The sequence below is a fragment of the Chenopodium quinoa genome, unplaced genomic scaffold (genome assembly GCF_001683475.1).
Source record: "Chenopodium quinoa cultivar QQ74 unplaced genomic scaffold, ASM168347v1, whole genome shotgun sequence".
Taxonomy (NCBI): domain Eukaryota; kingdom Viridiplantae; phylum Streptophyta; class Magnoliopsida; order Caryophyllales; family Amaranthaceae; genus Chenopodium; species Chenopodium quinoa.
The window spans coordinates 1041587-1068858 of NW_018743792.1; the positions used below are offsets into that span (position 1 = coordinate 1041587).

General features: G+C 38.3%; 1 protein-coding gene across 1 annotated transcript; it reads left to right on the plus strand.

The window, feature by feature from the left end:
• The first annotated feature begins 3796 nt into the window (after positions 1–3796).
• LOC110685174 (uncharacterized membrane protein At1g16860-like) lies at positions 3797–17616 on the plus strand. Its single transcript, XM_021861638.1, has 4 exons — positions 3797–4720; positions 9118–9273; positions 16059–16270; positions 16885–17616. Exons 1-4 carry the CDS (start codon positions 3941–3943, stop codon positions 17075–17077), a joined length of 1341 nt encoding a protein of 446 aa, XP_021717330.1. The 5' UTR covers positions 3797–3940; the 3' UTR covers positions 17078–17616.
• Positions 17617–27272: the final 9656 nt, after the last annotated feature.

Genomic DNA, 27272 nt, shown 5'->3' on the forward strand with positions numbered 1-27272 from the left:
AAATCAGAGGACTCGGTTGCTTGATGATACTTTGAAGATTTGAACAAATTATACCTCTCGCCGCCTCCTTTTCTCTTGGAGGCCGGCTGCTCCCAGGGGTGGCCGAAGTCCTTGCCCCGCTTTGGGGAGTCCTTCCTTGCCTTTCGGTCGTCTGTCTCCTAGCGTTGCCAGGAGTTGACACATCCCCAGTCGTCTTCTTCCTGGCCTTTGGGTCCGGCTGGGAAGAGGAGGAAGGTCTGACAGTGTCGCTCTGTAACAAGTCATTAAGTCAAAGACAAGCGATAGATAAAAAGGGAGAGAAAATTGTGCTAAGGTAAGGTAGCTCACCCTAGGCGCCTGTTTGGCAGGCGACTCCTAAGTGGACCGCTTACCAAGAATGGCTGCGCGGAGTTGGGCGGCTACTTTCTTGGAGGCCGAGATTTTGTCCATAGCTTTGTCTGCAAAAGATGAATCAAATGGTTAGACACAGAATCAGTCAAGTCTATCAAGACACTCTAAATAGGCGGCCCCCTACCTCTCGGCATCTCCTCGCTAAGGCCGTAGGCGGCCAGGTATGTCCCATCGTATAACCAGTTATACTTTGGGATGTAATTTTGAGGGACGAACTCCCTCACCCCAATCTGGGGTTCGCCTGTATTATAACTTTGAAGAGCCTTCGGTCAAGGATCTCTTTTTTTGCTCTTCGAGGACAGGCGGCAGGTCGGATCCGCCTGTCAAGTAAGGTGGATCCCTGTTCCACCTATTGAATTTTTTGTTCTTAACTTTGTCAGGGTGGGAGAAAATTTAAAAGGTGATCCCCCAATCCTTCCACTTGTTCTCCTTCCCCATAGTCATCATGTAGCCCTTGTGGCTAGTCAGCTGGAACCAGCCGGTCCTGCTTGTTTTTGGGGTCCGACTAAGGTAGTTCATGTGAGCAAAAGCTTCAAAGCTTGGCTCCACCTCGTATATCTCACAGTCGGCAACATAGCCCAAGATGTTGAACCATGAGTTTGGGGCCAGTTGCCAGAGACCTAGCTAGTACCCATCCAAAATCCTCTCTACAGCCGGATGTAGAGGAAATCTTAAACTAGCTTTAATGGCCGCCTCAAAGCAGCCAAAACACTCGTCCCTATAGCTGGACTTCTCTGGCCAGATTACCGTATCCTCGGCATCCGACACTATAAGAATGTAACCATGGATAGATCAATGATAGGAGGGTCATTCTGAACCTCCTCCCCTGATTCTGCCAAAATAGAATCACTTGGGGTGCTTGGGACGCCTGTTGGCATGTCCGAGATCTCGCTAATGGGCGCGTAAAATGAGGAGTCGTCTGAATTTGTTATCCTGGCCATTCTCTCTGTTTTTGCCATGGTGTCCTGCAAAGACACATAGACAGTCGGACTCTGGGCATTTCGCAAAGGGTGGTCCAGCATGGGGCAGGCAGCACTCCTAGTTCTAGATTCAGCCATCGCCGGTGACTGGCTGATCACTAACCTAGGTCGTGTCGGGTGCTTTTGGGCTACCATTTTTGAAAAAAGAAAAAACAAAGAGAAAGTGAAAAAGGGAACAGGCGGTTACCTTTGAGTAGAGACGTCTTGGATGAAAAACTGAGCGACTGAAGAAGCAGCCGGTCTGTAAACAAGAGGCAGTCGTCCAAAGTGTCAGATCAAACGTCCAAAGTTCTGTCTTAAAAAAGTTTCTAGAATGTCCAAATGATTTGGACACCCCCTATTTATAGGGGGGAATGTCAAGGGTAAAAAAAACGGTAAAAACCATTAGCCAATCATGGCGTGACACTTGTCACAAGCGCCACGTGGCATGCCACGTCACCCCTGTGAGGGGCAAAAGATTAGGGGATTTTTCCTCGCCACATGGACCAATGAAGCCCTGCCATGTGTCATCCACGTGGACTAACTAGAGTCCACCACGTGTCACCTTGTAAGGGGTCCAAGGTGGACCAATAAGGTCACGACACGTGGCAGGCAGAATTGCCAACTAGGAAAGTGGCCTCCCACGGCCCAAATTCCTAGGCAAGGCCCAGTCAACCCTAAGTTTACTAAAACCTAGTATTGGGCATGTTTTCCAATACCCTATAAAAGGGAGTTGTTTCCCTCTGAGGGACATTTTTTATTCAGAAATACATAATTTACATTAACTCTCCATCAGAGAAAGTCGGACACCTGACGCCTCAAACTGAGCAATCTCACGTTGCAGATACTCTCTTGGAATCCGAGACAGACCTTTTACTTTCCGCACTTCACTCCTCATACATGTTCTAACTTGATCGTCGGAGGCGGAACTCCCACCCACAAGAGTCTCCGTTGTTTTGCAGGTACAGGCGTCCAAAGATTAGTATTGGAATTGTAACTCTCCCGCAAGACATCGTCCAGAGGTCAGTATTGGAATTGTAACCCTCCCGCAGTATTGGAATGTCAAGGGTAAAAAAAAACGGTAAAAACCAATAGCCAATCATGGCGTGACACCTTTCACAAGTGCCACGTGGCATGCCACGTCACCCTTGTGAGGGGCAAATGAATAGGGGATTTTTCCTTGCCACGTAGACCAATGAAGCCCTGCCATGTGTCATTCACGTGGACCAACTAGAGCCCACCACGTGTCACCTTGTGAGAGGTCCAAGGTGGACCAATCAGGTCACGACATGTGGCAGGCAGAATTGCCAACTAGGAAAGTGGCCTCCCACGGCCCAAATTCCTAGGTAAGGCCCAGTCAGCCCTAGGTTTATTAAAACCTAGTACTGGGTACGTTTTCCAACACCCTATAAAAGGGAGTTGTTTCCCTCCGAGGGACATTTTTTATTCAGAAATACATAATTCACATTAACTCTCCATCAGAGAAAGTCAGACACCTGACGCCTCAAATTGAGCAATCTCACGTTGCAGATACTCTCTTGGAATCCGAGAGAGACCTTTTACTTTCCGCACTTCACTCCTCATACATGTTCTAACTTGATCGTCGGAGGCGGAACTCCCACCCACAGGGGTCTCCATTGTTTTGCAGGTACAGGCGTCCAGAGGTCAGTATTGGAATTGTAACTCTCCCGTAGGACATCAAAAACCCCGAAACAAAAGGCAACTGCGGTTTGTCTCCTCGCTTTTCTATGTCACTCAGATAGTGAGGAATACAATTAGATTAGAGTTTAGAGCTTTACATTTTATTAAAAAAAAATAAAACAAAAAAAACTTAGAACATTACATTATCCTTAGTGACTATCTTTGTAATAGTTTGTAAAGTTTATCAATGCAATGTAATACAATTCAACCTTCAATTACAAAATATAGATACGGAGTATAATTGTTAAAGGCGTTGGCTATACAAAATTCAAATTAAACACCATTTAACGGCGCATTTCTTGTGGGCTATGCAATTGGTGGCAGTGTGACGGTGACGTAGGTTGTGTAGATTAGTTGGTGTGGGTGGCTTTTTGTGTGGGTCAGTGATTGGTTGTTTGTGTGGGTCGATGGGTTGGTGTGGCTGACGGTTGGTTTGGATCTAGAGAGATGAATGTAGGATTGTGGGCGAAGAACAAACTCAACTAAAGAAAAACCTTTTTTCTTTTCCAATAAATGTAATTTTATTTTGTAAAAAAATACCGCACAAAACAGGTATGACTATCAAATGAGCATGTTAAATGGTTTTGAGTTACGAGTCAAAAAAAAGAATCAAAATCTACTAAACAAGTCAGATTAAGATCGGGTTTGTGAGTCGAGTTAAAATTATACGGGTCTACACACAAACCCACACAATGGACACAAGGAAGCACAAGAGACAAGTCTTTGTCACCGACTCTCCAGTCTCAACCCCATTTTCGTCATTTCACGTACCCCTAAAAATCCTCACTCACTCACACAGTCACACTCACTTTCTCTCTCTTTCCCTCCTCACCCACTTTCATCACTCTCTTTCTCTCACTCACTTCTCTTCTTTCTCTTTCCTCTTCATAATGGGAAGCCGCACTCAATCCCATCAGCTCAGAAACGGGCTCTTCGTTTCGGGCCGGCCCGACTCCCAGCCCAAGGAGCGCCCGCCCACAATGGCCGCGCGGGCGGTTCCGTACACTGGCGGCGACATCAAGAAATCCGGTGAACTCGGCAAGATGTTCGACATTACCTCCGCCACTCCACGCTCCAACACCACCACCGCAACATCCTCCTCCTCGCTTTCTCTCTCCTCTCCTCGCCCGCCACCTTCTCGGGCCTCATCCCAGCCCAACTCCGGGTCGGCTCGATCCGGGCCCAACTCCGGCCCGCTCCCTCCTCGCCTCAGCAACTCGGGGTCCTTTACCAAGAAGGTGTCGGGCCCACTCTCGCTCCCACCGACAGGTCTCATCACGTCCGGCCCGATTCGGAAGTCGGGTCAGCTCGACCCGGGTCAGCAACAAGTGGGTCCCACTGGGGGTGGGGGACAAGGGAAGATGGTGTATGGGACAGCTGTCACTAGTTTAGGGAGTGAAGGGGTGAAGTATGGGATGAGGGTTTCAAGAGGGGCAATGTGGGTATTTGGGATTGTGGTTTTGATGGGTTTGTTGATTGGGGTGTTTCTGATGGTTGCCGTTAAAAAAGCTGTGATCTTGGTGGTTTTTGCCGCGATTTTGGTTCCGATTTTCATGTGGTTAGGGTGGAATTATGCTTGGGGGAAGAGGGCAATCTTGGGGTTTGTTAAAAAGTTCCCTGATGCTGAGCTTAGAGGTGCTGTTGATGGCCAGTTTGTCAAGGTTACTGGGGTAAGTCCATTTTCTGTGTTAAATTTTTGATCAATTGATTTTTAAGCTTTTATTTTGTGATTGATGATGATGATAATGATATGTTTAGTTTTGTTTTTGGTTATGTTGTCATTTTTAGAGCCTTTTTTTATGTGATGTCATTACTCATTGGTTTTCACTTGGTTAATGTTGATTGCTACAATTTGGCATTTGCTTCATTCCATTTAGTCATTTTCATAGATGGAATTTGGGCTTAAACTCCTTTAGTAGTGAGTAGTAAGTAAAAGGTGTGGACAAAATACTTGCTTCATAGGTAAGCATACTGTTGAGTAGTTGATTAATGATTCATTCCTTTTCTGTAGTCATATCATTGATAGAACTAGTCATTGGCAAAAGTTGTGGATTATTATTCATTTATAATGGAAAAGAGAAGTGGGGTTGAGCTATTGTGCTTTTCTCAAATCTTAGGTGCTAGTCAAGCATTTGAAGGCTCGAGTTTAAAACTTAAAAGGGTAGTGAGAATTGGGCTTATAGAGTGCTGTAATGGTTGGTTTGTTATGCTTCTCAAGCTATTTGGGATCTGCTGTGCCTTTGATGTTGCTGAATGCTAATAGTTTAATGCGTGCTTTTGCACATTGTTCCTTGAGCTGGTAAAATAAAATTTGTATCTTGAGTTTGCATTTGCAAGAAAGGTTTCAAGGTGGTTAAGGCTATCCATGTGCCTACTGAAGTTCTCATTAAGTAAAAGGGAGCAGGTCGCTTGTAAGTTTAACTTGAATCTTGCAAGTGAGGGCAGAGACTAATAGGAGAAACGAAAATTGTTAACTTCTTTTAGCTTTCATTAAAGGGATTCAGCTTGAGTTCAGCGTAAATGTGGTATTGTACATTAGGTATGATGACTATTGGAAACCTTATCGTACTAGCTCTAGGGGGTAGTATCCAGTGGTTATGTTTATTTGAACTCATGGATTGGGAATCAACTTTAATCAGGATCCTTTGGTCTTAAGTAATGAATTTTGGAGACTGAGCAGTATTCCAAGTAGTGAAAAAAGGCTATGGAAAGCTACTGCAGGATGAGGTTTAGCTGGGGTTCTTGCTGATGGCTATTGTAATTCCTATTGTGACCAGTTTGAGGTGCAGATGCCTTAGTTGGATTCTACTAGTGATACTTCTCTTAGGTTTACTTGGAGTTCTTGGAAAGGCCAATAGTAGCTACACAAGCAAGCAACATGAAAATTGAATGATTGATCACCCATATTGGGTATTTAAGAAGATGGGATCAATCATGATTTCTGAATTTATGGATAAGTATTCCTCCTTTTCAACTGTTGTTTCCTTTGCAGATGCAAAAATATGAAAAAATTTATCTGAAGAGAGGACAAATAGTCCATAGAATGTGTCCTCACTCCACAGTCAGAAGATATCATGGAAGGGAACCATGTATTCTAAACTAATAGGCTGATAAAGTCACAAAATTAAGGTTCTTAATTGTCACAGGTAAAATACTCTGTTTTAAGATTATACAAGCAATTGCAAATGTGGTATGAGCATTAACATCATCATTTATGTCTTGATTCAAGGATCTAGTGAGATTTGCCTTGGGTCCTATGGAATGGGCTGTCTTGGGATTGCTAGTGTGTCTAATATGCTTTGCCTTGGTAATAAGACTGTTTAACTTTTGTTTAATACAAATATATCTAATAAGGATTGAATCAATCAAAGCCTTTATCTAATAAGTGGGGTCGGCTACATAAACCAGAAGTGATTATTCCGTGTAGTTATCCATATACTTCATATCCTTCCTAACTCTTTCTAACCAAGTCGTTTTCGGTCTCCCTCCCTCGTTTAACCCCTTCATAGTCCCACTCTTCCACTCTTCGTACCGGTGCACCCTCCGGTCTCCGTCTTATATGCCCAAATCAACGCAGGCGATATTCCCTTAGTTTGTCTGCAATACTCGCCACACCCACTTTCTTGCGAATAACCTTATTTATGATTCTATCTCTTAGAATGTTCCCGCACATCCAACGTAACATGCCGTATTTCCATAACCTCCATCTTTTCAATATGCTCCTTCTTTGAAGCCCAACATTCTGTACCATAGAACAACACTGGTCTCATGGCAGTCCTGTAAAATTTCCCCTTCAATTGTAAGGGAATGTTTTGGTCACATAACAAGTAAAATAGTTCCCTCACCTTATTTTAATTGGCATGCTAGTAGGGAGTGTGATCGATAGAATAAGCTACTCATGTTCTCTTACAACTGGTACAAGCAACAGTTTCCACCAGCCAAAGAGTTGTTAAGATTCCCAACTCAAATATAAGGTTTAATTAGCTTTTGTCGATATTTCTAACAAAGTTAAACAGTCAGCAAGATATTCACAACTACTACTCTCCCTTTGTTCCACAGTCTTTGCACCATGGGTGTTTGAACACAAATCAAGGAGAATGAAAAGTTACGAGAAAATTGTTATAAGGTGGTGTGAGTCCCCACCATTTGTGAAATTGTAGAGAGAAAATTACCTTGTGAGAAATGTAGCAAAAAGTTTGAGAAAAACCAAAAACAGAAAATGTTGTAAAGATTATGGAAGGGAGGGAGTATGCTTTGATTATCACTTGTAGTATAATCCACCTTACTGAGCTTGCTGATTATCAAAACACTAACGCCTGCCCCAAATTGGAAAGAGTAAGGAAGATAACTATGAGGGCAGGCGAAGCCTTGAGGAAAAATCTGGTAATTGCTCTGTAATTGGCTCATGTTCAGGGGCAACTAGACTGCTGTAATTGCTCTCAGACATAATGACAATCAAACTCTATGCCTCTATGTGCTTCGTCCATTTTGGAAAGTTTCTTTCAAATCTGCAATATAGATTGTTTTGAGAGGAATGGGAGCGACCCTAGGAACAATGTCAATTTACTGGCAACCCTTTCAATATACTTGTTTTCAGCTTCTGCTATTGCAAGGCCACTGTAGTTTGCAGTATGCTTTCTAGATTTACAGGATCTCGGACTTTGTCATGAAAAGGAGGAAGAAGCCATTGACCATATGTAATGAAGTTTGACACATAACTGTCGCTTTTTGTTGATTGATGAACTATGTCCTGCTGTTCAAATCACCCCCACAAAAAAATGTAAATTATAAATTATTTAACTCTTGTCATTATGGTATTGTTGTTGTATTACTGTCTCATGTCCTCTGTAATGTTTTTAATTTTACTTTTATTATTATAATCATTGTTAATAGAAGGTAAAGAAATTACTTTGTGAGAGAGCGGTTATTGATAATGGCTAGTGATAATTATTGAATTAAGCAGCTAAGCAATACGTGATGCACTAATGTTATTTATAATAATTAGCTCGCCTAATATCCAGTAAACGAATCACCTTTGCATCCATCAGTAGAGCAGAGAATTCTTTTTATTCTATTGAACTGCATCGATAGGACAGCATTTTATGGGCAGAAGAAAACTTAGGTTCCAACTCTTGGTGGTGTTGGTTTTTTTTTTTTTTTTTTTTTTTTTTTTTTTGTCTATAGGCCATGATATTTGATTTGTTGCTATATATTTACCTTCATGTGGTGAATTCGTGCAAGGCTACACTTCTAAATTGTGATTGTTGCTCATGTTCTTATGTGCCTATTTGAATATTTTGTGATTTTAATTTATATTAGTTGAGCCATTTTCTTTCTTTATGTTATCATTCTTACCATGATACATATATATCTTCCCCTGAAACTAAATTTTATTGCATACAACTGCAGGATGAAACGTATACTTAGACCTTGTTTTCCCCACTTTATATTTGCTGACCTAAACTTATTTTTACTGAATTGAACTTGTTTATTGAATATAACCTATTTTTACTCGATCAAACTTATTTTTACAAATTGAATTTATTATTACTGAACTGACTCTACTTTTTCTGAAATTATATTTAATGAATTGAACTTATTTTTACTGAATTTATTAAAGTAAACCTTCTCAGAATCTTATTTTGGTATGGATTGGCCTATGACCTTTAGTAACAAGCAATTTACTACTGTAGTAATTGTGATATCAGCGCAGTGGCACTTCCTTTCCCATTAAATCTTCACATTATACTCTCAGAAAAAAAGAACTTCGAAGTTATGTGCTCATCACTCATCAGTCATCTGTGCTTTGTAACTGTGAAATTATCATCTGTGTGGTGGTTTTATGTTTAATGTTTTTACTTGACATATGTAAATATGTAATTGCTAGATATTTCGTAAACATATCATTTTCAAAAGTCAAAACCATGTTATTTTACCTAACACTGAACATGCCTACTGGATATATAAGTATATAACTGTCAAAAGATTTTGTAGTTATAAATTTATATTTTTTTGTTCCTTTTGTATGCTTTATTAGCTGTGAAGTATATTATATGTCTGGATGCAGGTTGTTACATGTGGCAGTATACCTCTTGAATCGTCGTTCCAGAGGGTACCGAGGTGTGTGTATGTATCAACTGAGCTGTATGAGTACAAAGGATGGGGTGGGAAGGATGCAAACACCAAACATCGTTGCCTCTCATGGGGATGCAGGCATTCAGAGGTCAGTTAACTTAGTTCTTTTTTGGGCAGTTGTATATAGCATAGATATTGCTGTTATTGAACTGAAAGATCTTGTTGGACTTTCTTGTATGTAAGCGGCTTATTAGGTACATATATAGTTCTCTAGTGTTGGTTGCTCCAAAACCAGTCTAGAAGAAAAATGTAAGATTTTGATTTTCTACTTTTGAAAGTTTAATGATTGACACTATCATCTATTGCTATTGTCTATTAGGAGCCAGGTTCTATCCCTGGATCTTTACCATTACCATTAGTAATCAATACTGTCATAATCCTTTTCCCTCTGTAATTAATGGGAAATTCTCAATGGTAGCCTCAAACTTTTGTTTTTTATCAGTGGTAGCCAAACTTTTTTCTATTTATCATTGATAGCCTCATAGTTATTAATTTTCTACAACATGGCATTACTAATACTAAAAAGGTAAAATAACTTTTTAACTTAATGTTTTTGTGGTTAATATGATTAACTAAGGTTAGTAATAGGTTAGAAGTTATAACAGCCTATGTTTTTTTAATATTTGGCTCCAACATTTCCCTCCAAAAATTTCCCCTCTTAACCTAGCGTAGCAGCCACCCCTCTTTTATTAATATTTCTTCCTCTTTTTTCCATTGAAGATTTTTTCTTGCCATTACCATTAGAGATCTAGGATGATTGTATTACAACTGCAATATACGTGGGTTTTTCTTGTGAGAAAATGAAGATAATTTTTTTTTTTTTTAGATTAAATGAAGATACTGATATTGTTAATTAGAGCAGTAGCATGGTTTTCAATCCTGAGCATTAGTTCACCAAAATATTAGAGTTAAACAGCAAAATAAACACCTGATTCCCAATGTTAAACATGAGTACACAAAAACTAGTACCTAAAAATCATAACTAGGCATAGCATATCAACTACTTATGATTAGATGTTGATGCCCTATTTGTGTACTTGTTCTTCGTAACTGTGGCTGGTTGCTTCTTCTGATTCTTTATTCTTGTACTTTTCCTTGCAGTCACCCCTCCTTTACAGGTTTGGGTATTATGCCCAAATGCCTTGCAGTTGCTACATTGTACTGTTTTAGCTCTTTTACCTTTATTTGCTTCATCATCTGCTCTTTTTTGGTTCCTACAAGGTCTCCCCACACCTCTTTTCATTTTTGGTGGGTGTATGTAAGGCATGTTGATCTCTGGCCATTGTTCAATATCTGGTATTGACTTGATGCCATGGTTGTAAATTGCCTTATACCTCCTCAATGAGTACCATTCATGCACAAAAGTGTGGGGGTTTAGTTTTGTGTGTAATATTGCTCTCATGCCATGTTTACACGGAATACGTGACAGTTGCCATGCCCCACATAGGCATGTATGGTTCTTCAAGCTAACTGACTTTCCATCTAAAATTTTGTACTCTCCATCTCCACACATGAACGGCCTGCAGGTTCTAGAATCATGACTAAGCTTTTGAATCCTTTTTATAATGTCAGGACATATATCATTCCTTTCCCATTCTTCACATGCCTGTCTCCTAGTAGCTATTTTGACCATAGTATGTCTTCTAATGCCTTCAACAATAAGAAATTATTAATGTTAATGCATATTTTATTATAGAATAATAAAGAAATAAAGTAAAAAAGAAAAGGAAAAAATAACAAGAATAATATACCTTCTAAGAGAGTGAGGACAGGTCTGCATCTATCTATGCCAAGGGTCACATTAAAGCTTTCGACAAAATTAGTCTTATTCACATCACATTTAAGTTCTGGATTAAATTTGTGTTTGGTCCATCTACTCTGATCTCCCAAAGTCTACCAGATGGGTTAACCTTGTTCAATTGATCCATTGCCTTCTTAAAAGTGAAAGGTGAGTATGCCCCACAAGCTTTCCGGAACAAAAAGAGCATAAGAGGCCCGGGAAAGGCTTTTTTCCAGTTAGCACAAAGGTGTCTACAACAATACCTTCTAGGTGCTTCTGACCAAAGTTCATTAAGTGCCAAATCAATCCCCTACATACGTGGTATTGTATTATTACACTATATAAAATAATAAAAATAACTAATTAACAAAGTTAACTAAATCATAGTTGAAATAAAGAAGATACATACCTTCTGTCTATCTAAAATAAAACGGGCTTGCCCCAGTTTCTCAACATGAGAAACGTTGATGTTTCTCAACATGGCAAAATAGTAAATACTAGCAAATTTATAAATATTTTATTGTTTTTTTGTGGCTGACTTACCCTCTTCCTTCTCCTTCAACCATCCTCATGTTCTTCAAGCTTTTCCATCATCAATGGCAGACGAATTTCAACACCATGCCCAACACCACCAACTTCATGCCCAAAACCACAGACACCACAACAAACCCCAACCCCATCCTAAGAAAAATATATTAATTAAGGGCATAGTTAACCCTAAATGATAGTTGTGTGTTGTTAATTGTAAGATTTCTGTCCGTTGTCAAAGATATTCCCGATCTACAATCTTCCATTGTTAGGAGAGAGAGAGAGAGAGCAGTGAGGAGAGAGAGAGAGTAGTGTGTATGGGTTTTTGTTTTGCTGAAATGACACATGTACCCTTACTTGTTCTAGCAAAAATACGAAAATACCCCTTTGAGAAACATTGTATGATGAGAAACTTGTATTTACTCAAATAAAACACCAACTTTCACCCCTCCCACTATCTTTCAGTAGGTTCTTCAACTGCCAAACAAAAAAGAGCCAACTATCTGCATCTTCCCTGGAAACAATGGCCCAAGCAAAAGGGTAAAGCTCATTATTTGCATCCAAAGCTATTGTAGAAAGAAGTACTCCTCCATAGTTGCCTTTAAGATGAGCCCCATCCACACCAATCAAACTCCGGCAACCACTAACTAACCCATCTACTGCTGCCTTAAATGATGTGAATATGCTTTTGAAAATCAGTGGTCTTTCAGGGTCTCCTGATGCAACCCAACCACAAAATGCAGCAGATTCAGGGTTTGTCATCTTCACCATCTCACAATAATGTGGCAAATGAGCATAGGATTGATCATGGCTGCCATGTATTTCCATCAGTGCCCTATTTCTGACCCTATATAAAGTACTACAAGCCATTTGTATACCATATCTTTGGAACAACAAAATGTTCAAAGACTTTGAAGATATATCATTATTAGCTCTAATGTCCTCCATTAAAATCCTTGAGGCCCATAGACTAGTCACCATTGGATTGTTTGTATCTAATCCAGTGCAAGAGTGTTCAGCATTTTGAATTGACTTAATAGCCCATGTTAATCCATCTGGTAGCTTAGATGCATGTAATCTCCACCCACACCCTTCTGCATCACAACTAATTGTGTACCTTGAGTTGTTTGCCCTCTCAACTATGACAGAAAATCCACATTGTATATAGTAGTATCTGACTAAATCCCTTAAGTGTTGTTTGTCAATGAACAATTGCCAAGGTCTCAAAACTATCTTGCCAAAGTCTTCACTCTTATACAACTCCCCATTTTTGTACAATTTCAAGAAGTAATTGTCATCATCTTCTTCGTCATCTTCAAATACCGGATCATCAAAGGGGTCAAAATTGTCATGGATCAGTGGACCACCTTCATCCTCAGATGCACCACCTTCTTCATCTAAACTGACATCATCATCTTCCTCATCATCCAAATTGCTCTCTTGAATATAATCATCTTCTTCATCATTTTCTAAATCCTCATTATCATCATTGCTTAGGCTCATTACTGTGTTAACATACCTTCTCCTACTTCCTATTCCAATGCTTAGACTGTTACTACCTTCTAATACACCTTTCCTCCTTGCTGTTGTTAATTGAACTTTCCTCTTCTAAATTCATGTGCTATAGAAGACTTAGATTAACAACTTATATCAGAAAACCTCTCACTGCTATTGTTATTGTCAATTATATCAGGGGTAGGAATAACAGGAGTTGGTATAAGCTGATTTGGTAGCTTTTGTTTTCTAGGACTTCTCCTAAGAACAAGGATTGGTTCTGGTTGAGGTGGATGAATAGGTTGTGATGGATTACCTTGAGGGTCTTCATTGTATTTGGGTGTAGGTTCAGCAAGTGTGGGATTAATCCCTAACCATTCTTCAAATTTATACCCTTTTTGGTTTCCTCTACCACTACTCCTCCCCCTTCCTCTTCCTTTACCCCTCCCTCTACCCCTCCCTATTCCTCTTCTGTTAGGTGGGGAGTTACCCATATTAACCATGTCATTCCACATTATCTCTGTATCAAAGTTATAACTGTCATCCGCATTGGATGTCAAATTTGCATCATTCTCGCGTGTCTTTTTTCTTATAGGTACAAGCTTTTGCACTACATTAGGATTACTTGGGCCATCAATCACATAAGTAGTTGGTTCATGTACTGACTTCCCTATTAGGCTGGTGGTGTATACTTTGTTTACCTAGCCTATCGGATCTAATATCTTTAGCAGAGCTCACATCTGTAGGGTACTCAGCCTCACTCACCCATATGAATATCATAAGCTTATCATGTAGCCTATTAAACATCTCCATCAAATCATGGTCTGATTTAATTTCATATTGTTGCATATTATACACATATTCAAAGGAAGGATATTATGGAGTTAGTTTATTGAGTTTGCTAGCTACTTCTCTATAATCAGGTCAATTAACATAATCTTATCAATGTCATCAATTATAACATCAACATCATGTCCTAAATATTGAAATTTTAGTACTACTGGAGCATCCATTCTGCAAAATAATCAAAAACAACACCAGCAACTTGTATAAGATATCCCCTAAATCAAACTAATACGAAGTATTAATTACTCACAAATTCAATTCAAACATCAACCAAACCCTACAATATTTAACTGAATACACAATATTTCATTAACAAAATCTTACAACTATGTATAGTGGACATGAATTTCATAATTGCACTAACAACACAATCCACCAGCAACAATAACAAACAAAATGATCAAACTTTTTCAAAATTGCATACAAAGTGGCCACATACGAATCATACGGGGTCAAAATTGCATACCTTGCCTTATGCGATGATTATGCTCCAACTACCCACTCACAATACACTTTGCTCCAACAATTTCTGAATTTTGCTCAAAAAATAGAAGTAGCAATATCCTCTGCATATGACTCTTCGAAGAAAAAGGTGACTGATGATGGCGGTGAATGAAAAATAAAAGTACAAATGCCTTTTGAAATGGTTTGTTAGAGCAATTAAAATAGGTAGGTGGGGGGAGGGAATTAGATTAATTAAGAACTTAACATTTATAATTTAATCATGGTTAAGTTAAAAGGTGTTTTTAACCTTTTTAGTGTTAGTAATGCCATATTGTAGAAAATTATTAATTATGAAGCTACCAATGATAAATAGAAAAAAGTTTGGCTCAGTTTGAGGCTACTATTGAGAATTTCCCTTAATTAATTTAAGTTCCAGCGCTACCAATGAAGTTGACTTACCCTTCGTAGCTGGGAACTGTGCAAATAAATTAAAAGTAAGCTTAGGTTTGTACCAACTCCTAGAATTTTTTTTTTTTGTGAGTGTTGAATGGAAATAGAAAGTTAGAGATGCATGTGACGAGGAGAGAGAAAATGAAATGCCAACTTATAAAGGAAAGAAACATTGTTGCCCATAATGTGTAGTAGCCATTTTTAGTAAATGTTGCACATAATATGAAGCAGAAGTAGTATTTTTTTTTCCTTTAAATATTTTGAATTTGGAACTCTACTTCACCAAGATTTCATGTTGTGTTTGATCAAACAACTTTATGTTTCAATCTGGCTAACAACTCATTAATGGGACGTGGGGGGCGGGGGGTGGGGTGTTGATTCATTTGTTAGTATTAGGTTTGGGGTTAGGTATCTAACTTATTGGTTTGGATGAGTCATACCAAGAAAAACATACCTAAAATCATGTGTTAGGTTGCATAAAAACTTAAAAGTTAATCTCATTAGCCAAAATAAAAATTAACATTCTCTCTGTCACTCTATATTGGGGCACTCTACTGCTGCTCACATAATTTCAAAAACAAACTTAAATATTGTTGCCCACATCTCAAATCACGACCAAAATAGCTCCAAATCATACTCTATATAACTCATCACCAAAAGCATCGTAATGATCAAAGCAAATTTTTTTGATAGAGTCCAAAGAAAAAGGTAAGAAAAATCATTAGTTTCTTCCGGCTATTGCAGTTTCTAGCCTGCAGCAATGGTGGGCAATTGGTTGACTTGAAGGTTGCTGATTTTCATGAAGTTAGTTTGGTAACTTAGATTAAGTGTTGGAAATTAACGAAATTGTGGTGTAGCATTGATAGCATACGGAAATACAGATATAATTGTTTTAATGTTTTTGTTGATTCCGGACTTGAGGGTTTCTTCCAACCCACTCACCCTGTCCCTTGGTATGAGGACCTGATACCTTGGGGATTTGAAGAATGGAGACTTGGACAAAACAAGTGGTGTGGGTTTGGGTGATTCCAAACCTATACCAAACCCATACCTTGTAATGAACCAAACACCCACTTACAAATTCTTTCATAAGTGGGATTGGTCTTCTTGTCAAACTTTTTTGGTGTTGACTTTTCTTTCTCTGGAATACCACATTACCTGAATCTAGGTGTATAAAAATTTATTGCTTTTGCTTGCCTTTGAGACCATTCCAATTTGTGTGAATCAATATAGGGACTTGTGAAAAAATCTATTTTTGTGAAAAATATCCATCTTGTTGCATTTTTTTCTAAGCAGCTGCTGTATCTAAAACATATGTATTATATTTGCAGAAATATGTTGCAGATTTTTATGTGTCAGATTTCCACTCTGGATTAAGAGCCCTCGTTAAAGCTGGTTATGGAGCAAAGGTGGCCCCTTTAGTGGAAACTGCAACTGTTGTCGACATAACTAAAGAAAAGAGAGACTTGTCTCCAAACTTCTTGCAGTGGCTAGCTGATCGAAGTCTTTCTAGTGATGACCGCATAATGCGCCTAAAAGAAGGGTATTACTCTTCTGCCTAGCTTTACTCTAGCTTTTTTACTACCTATGTGCCAAAGGAAATCCTCCATTATTATTGGCATGGCTTGTTAAGGAAAGCATCCAAAGAAATAAGAGAAAGTAAAATATCATATTCTTTTAGGTTGCACCATTAAATAATTAGTTCTAATCTTTCCAAAAGAATTAGGTCGTTATCTTTGACGGGTGAGAACTCTGAGAAGAGCTGACCCTGGGCCTCTCCTGAAAATGAGGCTTGTGATGGTTCAGTTATGACGGACCAGGGCTGAGATTGTTCTGGTCAAGGTAATAATGCCTGCCTGACTGACTGGTCGTGTGCTGTATTGTCCATTTGCAGTCATTTAGTGTTTTTTAAAACTTCTTTTTTTTTTTTTTGATAAATTAGGTAATTAAATTAGGCCTTGTTGCTCTCTTTTGAGCTGAAAGCAGACCTGTTTCAGAACTTGCAACTTGGCCATACCTGTGCTTCTTCACCCCTGGTCAGGACTGGGGTGAACTGGCCTATTGGGGTGGCAGCTGTGGAGGGTGTTCAAGTTTTTGGTTTGAGTAGAACTAGAACCTAATGTCATTCTTGACAGTTCCTTCTCTTCACTTGTTCAGGTATGTTAAAGAAGGCAGTACTGTCAGTGTCATGGGCATTGTTCGGCGCCATGAGAATATCCTCATGATTGTACCACCCTCAGAACCGCTATCTACAGGCTGTCAATGGTTACGATGCCTCCTTCCGATGTATGTCGAAGGCTTAGTACTGCATTGTGAAGATAATCAAGATTCTGAAGTGGTTCCTGTGTAAGTACATAGATCTAGTTTCCTCGCATGTTTTTTCTTCTTTGAGTGGATTCCACAAGTACATATCTGCCCTGCGAAGACTGCAAAAAGGGCATGATGCTTTTCCATCCCTCTGTCCATAGATTTTCTGCTCTCAAGTGTATGTAAACCAGCCTCTAGCAGACACAAAAGGGGCTCAGAGGACGCAGGTGTGTAATAAGTAGAATTTCTCGAGTCTCTTATAAACCTTTCTGTGTTTAATTGGATCAAGCAAGTAGGGGGAGAAGTTTTCCTCATCAACACTATGAGAAAAGGAAGCTCGGGTTTTTCACGATGAGCCACGTATATTCTAAAGCTTTAGCTTTGTTTAGTGTAAATAAGCTACAACAAATCCGAAGAGCCCTATTTTCTTCTCTATTCTTCCGCATTTTTGTTTTCCTTTCAATTTTTCACGAAAGGTAGAGTATGCTCAACACTAGTGCTTTGTGTATTGATTATATAATTATGATTAAATGTTTTTCCATCCTTCAAGCATCTATGTAAGGTGTGCTCTCTGTTTTTTCATGCTGAGTTGCGACAATTGCTTTCCATATGGTGTGTTCTCTGTTTTTTCACGCTGAGTTGCGGCAATTGCTTTCCTTAAAAGGACGTAGAGGCATACTTTGTATTTCATACATGCTGTTCTACAACTAACCTGAATCACCTCTGCATGACTGCATCAATTGCATGAGCTTGGATGAGACAGCTGCAGAGCATGCTGCTAAGAATGAATTGAGAAATACTTCTCTTCTGTTCGAATGTAGTTGTCTTATTATTTCAAAGTATCTTAATATGATAAAGAATGCACCTGTGAATCTTTCCTTATCATTATTGTCAAGGACTTATGCTTTGTTTGGAGTGAAGAAATGGCGGGAAAAGAAGGAAAATGGAATAGGAGGGATGAAATATCTTTCATTTGGATAGGAAATGAGGAAGGAAGGGAGTTGAAGGGGAGATAAATGGAGGGAATCGAGAGATTAAACTGTAAGAAATTGATTCCTCCAACTTTGGAGAGATTTGAAAGGAAAACTCATCATTTTTCCCTTCCCTTCTCCTCCTTTTCCTTTATCTATCCAACGATAGTGCTAAGGTCCATTATACCAAGTTCTCGTCAAAAAAAAAAAAAAAAAAAATATAATAATAATAATGGTTACAAACCAAGTAACGCATAAAAAACTTAAGTTGAACAATTCTTGTGAGTTTTTGACATCTTAAAGTAGTAAATGGGAAAAATTATACAAAAGAGGGCAAATTAATGTTTGATTTCCTTCAATAGTAAGTTCATTTTGAATGCAATAGTGAAGGGAATATGACAAAAGTATGATGCAATTCTTTTTTCCTTTTAAATAGTAATTTATTTAAAGAAGGAAAATGAATTCTTTCAATTTCCTCTCCTTCTCTCGTATTAGATATCCACACCAAGTATGATGCAATTCCTTTTTCCTCTTTTCTTCCTTTTCCTCCATTTCTCTCTATTCAAACATAATGTTAAGGTTATCATATACAAGCCTGAATTGCTCAAGTAAAATTGACGTTTTCTTTATCACTAATTCGATTCAGCTTAGAAAAACAATCACAGAAATTCTAAGTATAGGGTGGCTTGTAATTAATTACCAAAGATTATAATTCCTAGAGTGATAAACTTTCTTCGAGATTGAGATACGCACGTTTTTATTTATTTATTTATATATTAGTGTAAAAAAGTGAAACTGGTCTTATTGTAAAGTTTTAAGTATAATTTGGTCAATTTTTTAAGACCAGATGCATCAGCCGTCATAAAATCATGTGGTCGATCCACTTAAGGAACACCTTATCTAGAAATAAAGTTAAGTCTCATAACAGTGATGAATTTATCATACAAAATTATTTGGTATAACCTTTTGTTACTTTCCATAATTAAGGTGGCATGTTACGTTAGTAATAATAAAACTTAAAAAGCAATTACCTATCGCCGGCGATCAAATTGGGCATCCTGGAAAATTATAATCTTAACTAGATTTAGTAATCAGTATCATATCTTTGACATCATAGAAGTATAGAACCCAAAAGCATTCGTTTCTATGTTTTTTTGACGTTACACCTTTCTTTATAGCCGTACTTACTCATTTCGAATGTTTGAAACATACTTTTATTGTTTGTTTGGCTTTATTTGACCATTTTCATTTATCACATTTGTCAATGTATAAATTTAACTACTACCTCAATATATTTTATATCTAACAAGTTAAATGGATATTATGATACGGAGTAAGATTTTTTGAAATAAATCAAACAAAATCTCACATGATTATATTTGACAGCCAAAGATAGTGTGTAAAAACTGCAAAAGAGACCTAGTTAAAAAAAAAAAGAACGAAAGAAGTATTTCATATGTTACATTTTATAGCCCATCTGTTTCATTACTTTACTTTAGCATTTTTACTACATTTTTTTTTACTATACTTGGTGAAAATAGGAGAAAATCCAAGTTTCACTTTGAGATAAATCTGTAAATGTATTTTTCTTTCACAATGTAATTTTTTTTCTTTAATTTTTTAAATAATAAAGGTGAAATAGTAAATAAAGTTGTGACAGGAGATAAACTGCAATGTTAATTTCAGAGATTAATCTGTGCTTCCTTTGAGAATAGTACTCACGTAATGACCTAGACTATACTTGGGAAGTAAGTAAAGGTTTATTGGATAAACGAACAAAAAAAATTATTATTAATTAAAGACATCCACAAAGTAAGAGTCTGTTCTGTTCATTTTATTTTAACTTATTTCAGTTTTAATAAGTTAAGATAAGTTCAGTTCAGGAAAAATAAGTTCTGATAAGGGTTACCAAAGTTCAAATTATAACTAAGTTAAGTTTTAATAAGGTTTAATAAGTTCAAATAAGTTCAGGTAAGTTCAGATACGTTCAGGTAAGTTCAGATAAGTAAAAATCAGGTGAATATAACACATCCTAAGCCCTTGAAGACCTTGATTATTTGGTTTTGGGATGATGTACTCTCTGTATCCCAAATACAAATTTTATTAAACCCAATATCGTAATCCTTAAAATTTATTTTTAATCACCTTTACCTGTTTTTTTTATTCACTTGTCCATCATACTCCATTCTCTCATTTTTTATTTATTTATTTATTTTTTAATATATTACCTCCGTTTTATTTTATTTGCAATAATGTGCCATTCATTAATATTGACAATATGTAGGTAAAGTTTAGATATGAATGGTAAACGAATCAAGAAAATTAAAGTTGCATGATGAAGAGGAGAGAGAGAAAAAAAAAAAAAGAAAGAAAAGTAAGAAAGAAACTATTGAAATGGAAATAGTATACAATTTTAATCTACAAAATGCCACTATATATCTATATCTCTCGTTTTTTATGCTACCTTCGTTTTAAATTATTTGCAACGATTAGACATTTTCAATTCACATTTTATGTTAAATCATTGCAAATTATTTGAAATGAAGATAGTATATACAATTTTAATCAACGAGATGCCACTATATTGTTTTTTATTCATCTCAAAAAAAAAAAAAAAAAAAAAGACTTTATTTGGAGACGGTTAGAGTAGTAAATGGAGTGATGGAAAACAAGTTTGCTTTGGGTTCTAAAATCATCAGTTAATGGGTTGCTGGCAATCATAATGGCGGATAAAATTTGCAATGGTCATACGAAGTTTATAGTCAATACTCGACAGTCGAAGATACTGCAAAAGAAGAAAGATTAACAAAATCATAATTAAGAGTAGCTATCCACTACGTTGATTAATATTACTATTTAAATTCAGAGGTGGAATAAATAAAAAGCATTCTAACTTCATTACTATTTAAATTTGCGGTTGACTACACCATGTGATCACTTGTAATGAACAAAGTAATTCCTATAATATTAACTGAGTAACCCCTATAATACTGACCGAGTAACCCCTACAACACTGATAAAGTAACCTATAACACTAACCGAATAACCCCTACAACACTAACAAAGTAACCCCTGTAACATTGAGTGAGTACCCCCTATAACACTAACGCGTAGCCCTTGTGATGGCCAGTTATATATAAGATTTTTTTTTTTAATAATATAAGTGAAAAGGGATTTCTTTAATAAAATATTGTCAAACGACAATCCATACAATTCTTAAGTAAACAAGAATTCCAGCATAAGTACATAACACCTTAAATCTAAATACATCACAGATTCAACTAATAATCGCCTTATTAAAATATTCATATGAAGCAATACAATCTGTGAGTTAGCATTAATTCGGCTTGTTGCAATCCACTGATACGTAGTCATTTGAGTGAAAATAATCAGCTCATGGTGTCCTCTGAATTCTTGTGAAGATTATGAAACCCTAAATCTTCAATTTTCACATACAAACAGAAACAGAAAATAAACACAAGAGAGAATCATCATCCCAAGGATGAGATTTGTTCATTAAAAGCAATTAAAAAGTTTTTCAAACTTAACACCGGTAAGAACACCAGTGAAAATACTTACAAAGATTCACAACTGAGACCAAGAGAAAAAGAGACGGAGAGAAAAGGGAGAAGAGAGAAGAAAAACCTTTAAAATAATGGAAAAATAATCTAGCAATGAAGGCGAAAAATCTTTCCCAGGAAAAAACACTAGAGGAAACTAAGAGAACACTTCCAAGAAGAAAACCTAGAGGGAACTATATTACATTGTTGTTATTAATGCTTAATTGGGTGTTTACAAAAATTGTAATTTCTATTGTGTGCCCACTTAACTAAAAAGTATTTCAAGAGTTTTTAAGCGGATAGCATTTATCATTACTTTTTTGAAATTTCATTTAGTAAAATTATTATATTAATTAAAAAAAAAAGCCATTTTCAAGAAAAAGAATAGTGTAAAAGACTTGTGAATCCAACAAATATTTTGTTTTTTTATATATAATACTTAATTAAATTTTGAATCCAACAAATAGGGAAAAATGAAATTAAAACAAGTCCAACTTAATTAAATTCAATTTAAATAGTGCACAAGGCTAAATTATTCAAGAACCATTCTTTAAATCAACTTAGGTCTATATTGATGCTTCAAAATTGAAGGGCTACATTCATTATTAATTTAATCAAATGTAAATTGATAATGAGATTTGACAAAATTAAGGGGTTTGGAAAATTAAACCCTTTCATCCAATGAAAAATTTCCCAACAACAACTTGTGTAAAATTGAAAAATTTACATCTTCCAATATGAAGATTAATCAAAATTCAATCACAAGTTTTGAACTTTAAGGACTTTAATCAACACAAAAATGATTAAATCCAAAATTTAATTCAACATGGAATTTTGCAATCAAAGTTCCAACCAAATAAACAATTAAAGGTTGAATCTTTGAAATTTTTAGGGGCTTCAAAATTGCAAGTTCACCATAAACATTCACACTCAAAGCAATTTATTTGCAGTAATGTGAAAAATACAAGTTTATGTGAAAAGTGAACACACCAAATTAAGCACCAATTATGACTTCATAAACATGCTTAATGAGGTTTATAATTGTAGTAGATTAGGGATGCAACCATACATTTAATCTACCTTCATCATGCAATAATTAATCAAGGTTAAAAGATTTAAAATTTTTCGTCAAAAACGAAAAACCCCTCGAAAAACATATTTCTGGGTGGATTTTGGCTTCTGGAGAATCCTAAAAGGGTCAGAAATGATTTAGAATGTTGATTCCACCCAAAAATCACTATTTTTGAGTCGAAATCTTGGTTCATCAGCCAAAATTATAAAAATACGAGATTAAAATAATTAAAACGAGCTTCTAATCTAATTAGAAAGCACAACCAGAAATTTAAATCCATTTTAAATCACCTTAATTAATTATTAGTCACAATAATTAAAGTGAGCGCGGCTCTGATACCGCTGTTGGGTTTCATAGCGTCCAACGCTACGCGGAAGAGAAACCCGCCCAAGACCCGCTCACTAATTAAAGCAACTAAATATTTTATCACATAATTAACAACATAAAGAGAGAAAGAGAAAAGACATTCTTACCCTCGACGCGTGCTTCGCTCGCAAATCGAGCTCTTACTTCGAAAGCTTGAGCGTCACAATCGTGACCGCCTCCAACGACTCGTACCCACGAACCTGGCCCGAACGGTCCAAGTCCCGAAGTTTAGTCGGGACCCGACCAATAAAATGGAGTTTTACGAACTTAGAGGTTTTCTCACCTAATGAGAGATGCCTCATTGAGTTCTACTCAAGTGTATTCTCAAATGCCCAACCATTGGGTATTTATAGAGAAAATCAACTTGTCATCCCATTCATGATCAATGTGGGACAATTGTATTTTCCTACTAATTTATTTTAATAAAAAAAAAATTAATAAGCAATGCAATAAATGAGTTACAAGTGGCAAATGGAGGAAGAGTGATTAGGTGAGGACCATTCCAAGAGGGGGGGACCATAGCCTTGGTGCCCAAGGCAATGCCCACAACTCTTGGTCCCCACACTCAAATCGGATCCTCCATGTGGCTGGGACAGCTGGCTGCCAGCCAGCCTTGCTGGCGCCTGGTGCCTTGGCTGTGCTAGCAAGCCACCCAGCACTCACATGTGCCCAGCCAGCAAGCTACGCACACCATGCGAGCTGTTGCTGTGCCATGACATGTGCTGGGTGCTGCCCAACAAGGCTACTAAGTGCTCGCCACTGCTATCCCCGTAGGATGCCCACCCCAGCCCGCACAGCACGCATAGCTAGCAAGGCCCAGCCCTGTGATGCTGCGTGCTTGCGAGAGGCTGGCTACTGGCCGCGCGCCATTTCCTAGCACCATGCAAGGCTGCCAGCGCCTAGCACCACGCATAGCCTTGCATGCTGAGCATGCTGCTATGCGATGCTCGGTGCGGGGCTGCGATGGCTTGTCGATGCTATTACCTATGATGCTAGCAAGGGTGCTAGCGCCCAGCACCACGCATAACATAGCATGCTGCTATGCGATGGTGTGTGGCTGGATAGCTAGGCGAGCAGTGCTAGCCCATGCCTTGCGCCAGCTCCTAGCAACCAAGGCCTAGCCTTGTGATGCTTTGGGCGCATGGCTTGCTAGCACACACGCAAGGCTACGATGCTTGCGGTGTTTAGCTAGCATGCATGAGCCTAGCACGCCTAGCATGCTAGGCTTGCGATGGGTATTGCCTAGCCTAGCACTCACATGGCTAGACCAATGCGAGGCTACGACTAGGCTCGTACTTGTAACTCGATTGATTTCATGTCTCGTCGAATTCTAAATTCGACTCGACTTGCGACGCTCGATCTCGACGCTCTAAGCTCGATATCCGACATCTTTGTTCGTAAAACTCCGACGACTCATCGAATCCTTCGGATTGATTCGTCGTCTTGGATCGGTTATTCGATTGGGTTCGACCCGAAGGGTTCAGTCAAGATTAAGCTGTAATATTAATTGTACATTAATATTACTGATCGGAAGCGGCCTCCACCTAGGCATTCCGATCAATTGACCTTACTGAAGAATTAGCTTTCCGATAATTCTGAACCCTCTATTTGAATAATACACTTGTTGGAAGGACACCACTCCTTTTACTTTCTAGGTAAGGTATACTCCCAAAATTTTCTTTAGAACATCAGCTTTATGCGATCCTTACTGACGTGATTGTGTTATGTCTGCAGTGCTTTTAATCTTGTCTAGGGGTGCTGGGCAAAGTGTCTGAGTTTACTAGGGCTTTTAAAGCCATGAAGAAGGAACGTGACTCTTTGTCTGAAAGGATCAAAGCATCGTTTGACGCTTTGAAGGGGGAGCGTGCTAAACATAAGGAATGTCGTACTAAATTGGAGCAGATGCAGAGCACCTTGAAAGTTGCTGCGAACGAGTCTCTTGACTTGGCTAGCTATTATCTCGACAAGGCTCGATTGGAGATCATGGTGGAGTTCCAGCAGGGCAAGCGTGAGGCTTGGGAATATGATGCTGAGAAGGTTGCCTTTGAGAAGTCTTACCCTAGGGAAACTCCTGTTCCAAGTTCACTTCTGCTGAGCTGTGCTGATAAGGAGGTGAACTTCCCTGTGATTGATGCTGTTAAAGTCTCTCCTGATGAATAGAAGGTCCTTGCTGACAAGATTGGAGAAAATTTGCTTGCAGTGTTATTTCCTTAGTCATTTCTAAACAATATGCTTTTTTATGTTTAAGTGTTTGTAATATTGCTGCCTTCGTGCCGCTTGATGTTTTTGCTTTTTGTTGCCTTTGTGCAATAGGATATTTTGTGTTTTTGTTGCCTTGCACAACTAAGTAATATATGCTTTATGCTTATTACTCTAGTTGTTTATGTTGTTGCGATGTATCCCAGTTGTATTACAGTTGTATTGCAATTGGGATGCAATATTGCTTACATGCCCTTCTTGTGGTAATTTGGTAGCTATACTTTCCTTGTTCTACAAGAACATTTCTACGCGTTGTTGTGCCTTATACAGTGATTGTATCCTTGAAAAACAGGAAAAGGCAGGGGTGGCCGTGGGTTTCCCCAACGACCCTCCAATGCTTAAGTCAGTACTCATAGTTCAAATAAGCGAAATTGATTAAGTAATGGGAAAAGAGGGTACCTTTCTTGTGTTAACATCGTAACTAGAACTGCTTCTTAGGAAGGTTTCCTTTCTGAGACACGCTTGTTTAGAAATACAAGTGGAGGGATTTCACACCTTTATCGTGTCTTGGCTGCCTTTAGTTAGGTTTTTGCGTACCTTAGAAATGATGAAGCTTTAAGTGTGTTGCGTTCTAGCTTGTTGGAATCTTTCCCTTATGTGTTCCTTAGTCTGTATGCTCCATTGCCTACTACCTTTGTGATCTCGTATGGACCTTCCCAGTTTGGTGCTAACTTTCCAACATTCACTTCCCTTGTGTTCTCGTATACCTTTCTGAGGACCTAATCTCCTACCTTGAAGACTTTGATTTTCACGTTTTTGTTGAAACTTCTTGCAAATCCTTGCTGATAGGCTGCCATTCTCATCTTGGCATCATCTCTGGTTTCTTCAACAGTGTCTAGGTTGTACGCTAGCTCTGATTAGTTTCTATCTTCTATCATCAGCCCATATCTTGCAGTTGGGACTTCCACCTCAGTAGGGATTTTTGCTTTAATTCCGTACACTAGTGAAAAGGGAGTATGCCCTGTTACGCCTTTTGGTGTTGTCCTATCTGCCCACATCATGTTAAGTAATTCGTCAGCCCATTTCCCTTTTGCACCTTCTAGTCTCTTTTTCATGTTGTTGATAAGGGCTTTGTTGCTTGACTCTGCTTGTCCATTTGCTTGAGGGTACCTTGGTGTGGATGTGATGAGTGATATGTTTCATTCCTTGCAAAATTTAATGGTTTTCTTACTGATGAGCTGAGATGCATTGTCAGTAATGATTTCAGACGGTACACCGAATCTACACAGAATGTTCCTTGTTTCGGGTGTTTTTAGTCCCTCGGGAGATTTACAATACTGGGTATGAGCGCCTACCTTCTGTACCTGCAAAACCACAATACTCCGGTTGGGTGGAGTTCCGCCTCCGAAGATCAAGTTAGTAGGATTTCGGATGAGTAAGCGTGCGAAAAGTAAATGTGTATTTCTCCCTGATTCAGAGAGATTCCGCAATTAATATTGCTCGGGTTTTGTGTATGTATTTATGAATCGGTAATAAATGAGGATTTTTCCCCTATTTATAGCAGATGAGGATCTGCTCCCCCATTGGGGGTATATTGCCACGTGTCAGCATCCAATTGGATCCCGTTGGGCCTCTGGTGGGCTGCCACATGCCATCATACTACTGGGCCACGTGGCATAGGGTATTTTTACCCTAAACATTTGCCCCTCACAGGTGTGACGTGGCGTAGCCACGTGTCACCTGTGACAGGTGTCAAGCACAGGGGAGGCGACGGTTGATTTGCTTCCCGCCTCTCTCTCTTGGATTCGAATTTTGAAAAGTTGAGGCAGAAGTTGGCGATTTGCCTTCTAGGCTTGTCTATAAATAGAGACGCACCCCTCTCTCCTCTTCACTTTACACATTTTGCAAAAAATTCTCTTGAGAGCTCTGATACCGGCTGCTTAATTGTGCACCCAACTTCCTTGTTCGAACACATCCGGATACCGGTTGAGTGCTTCTTCAATCAACTCACCCAGGTACCGTCTGGCTCTTGATTTATTCTTGATTTGAGTAGAACTATAGACGATCTTA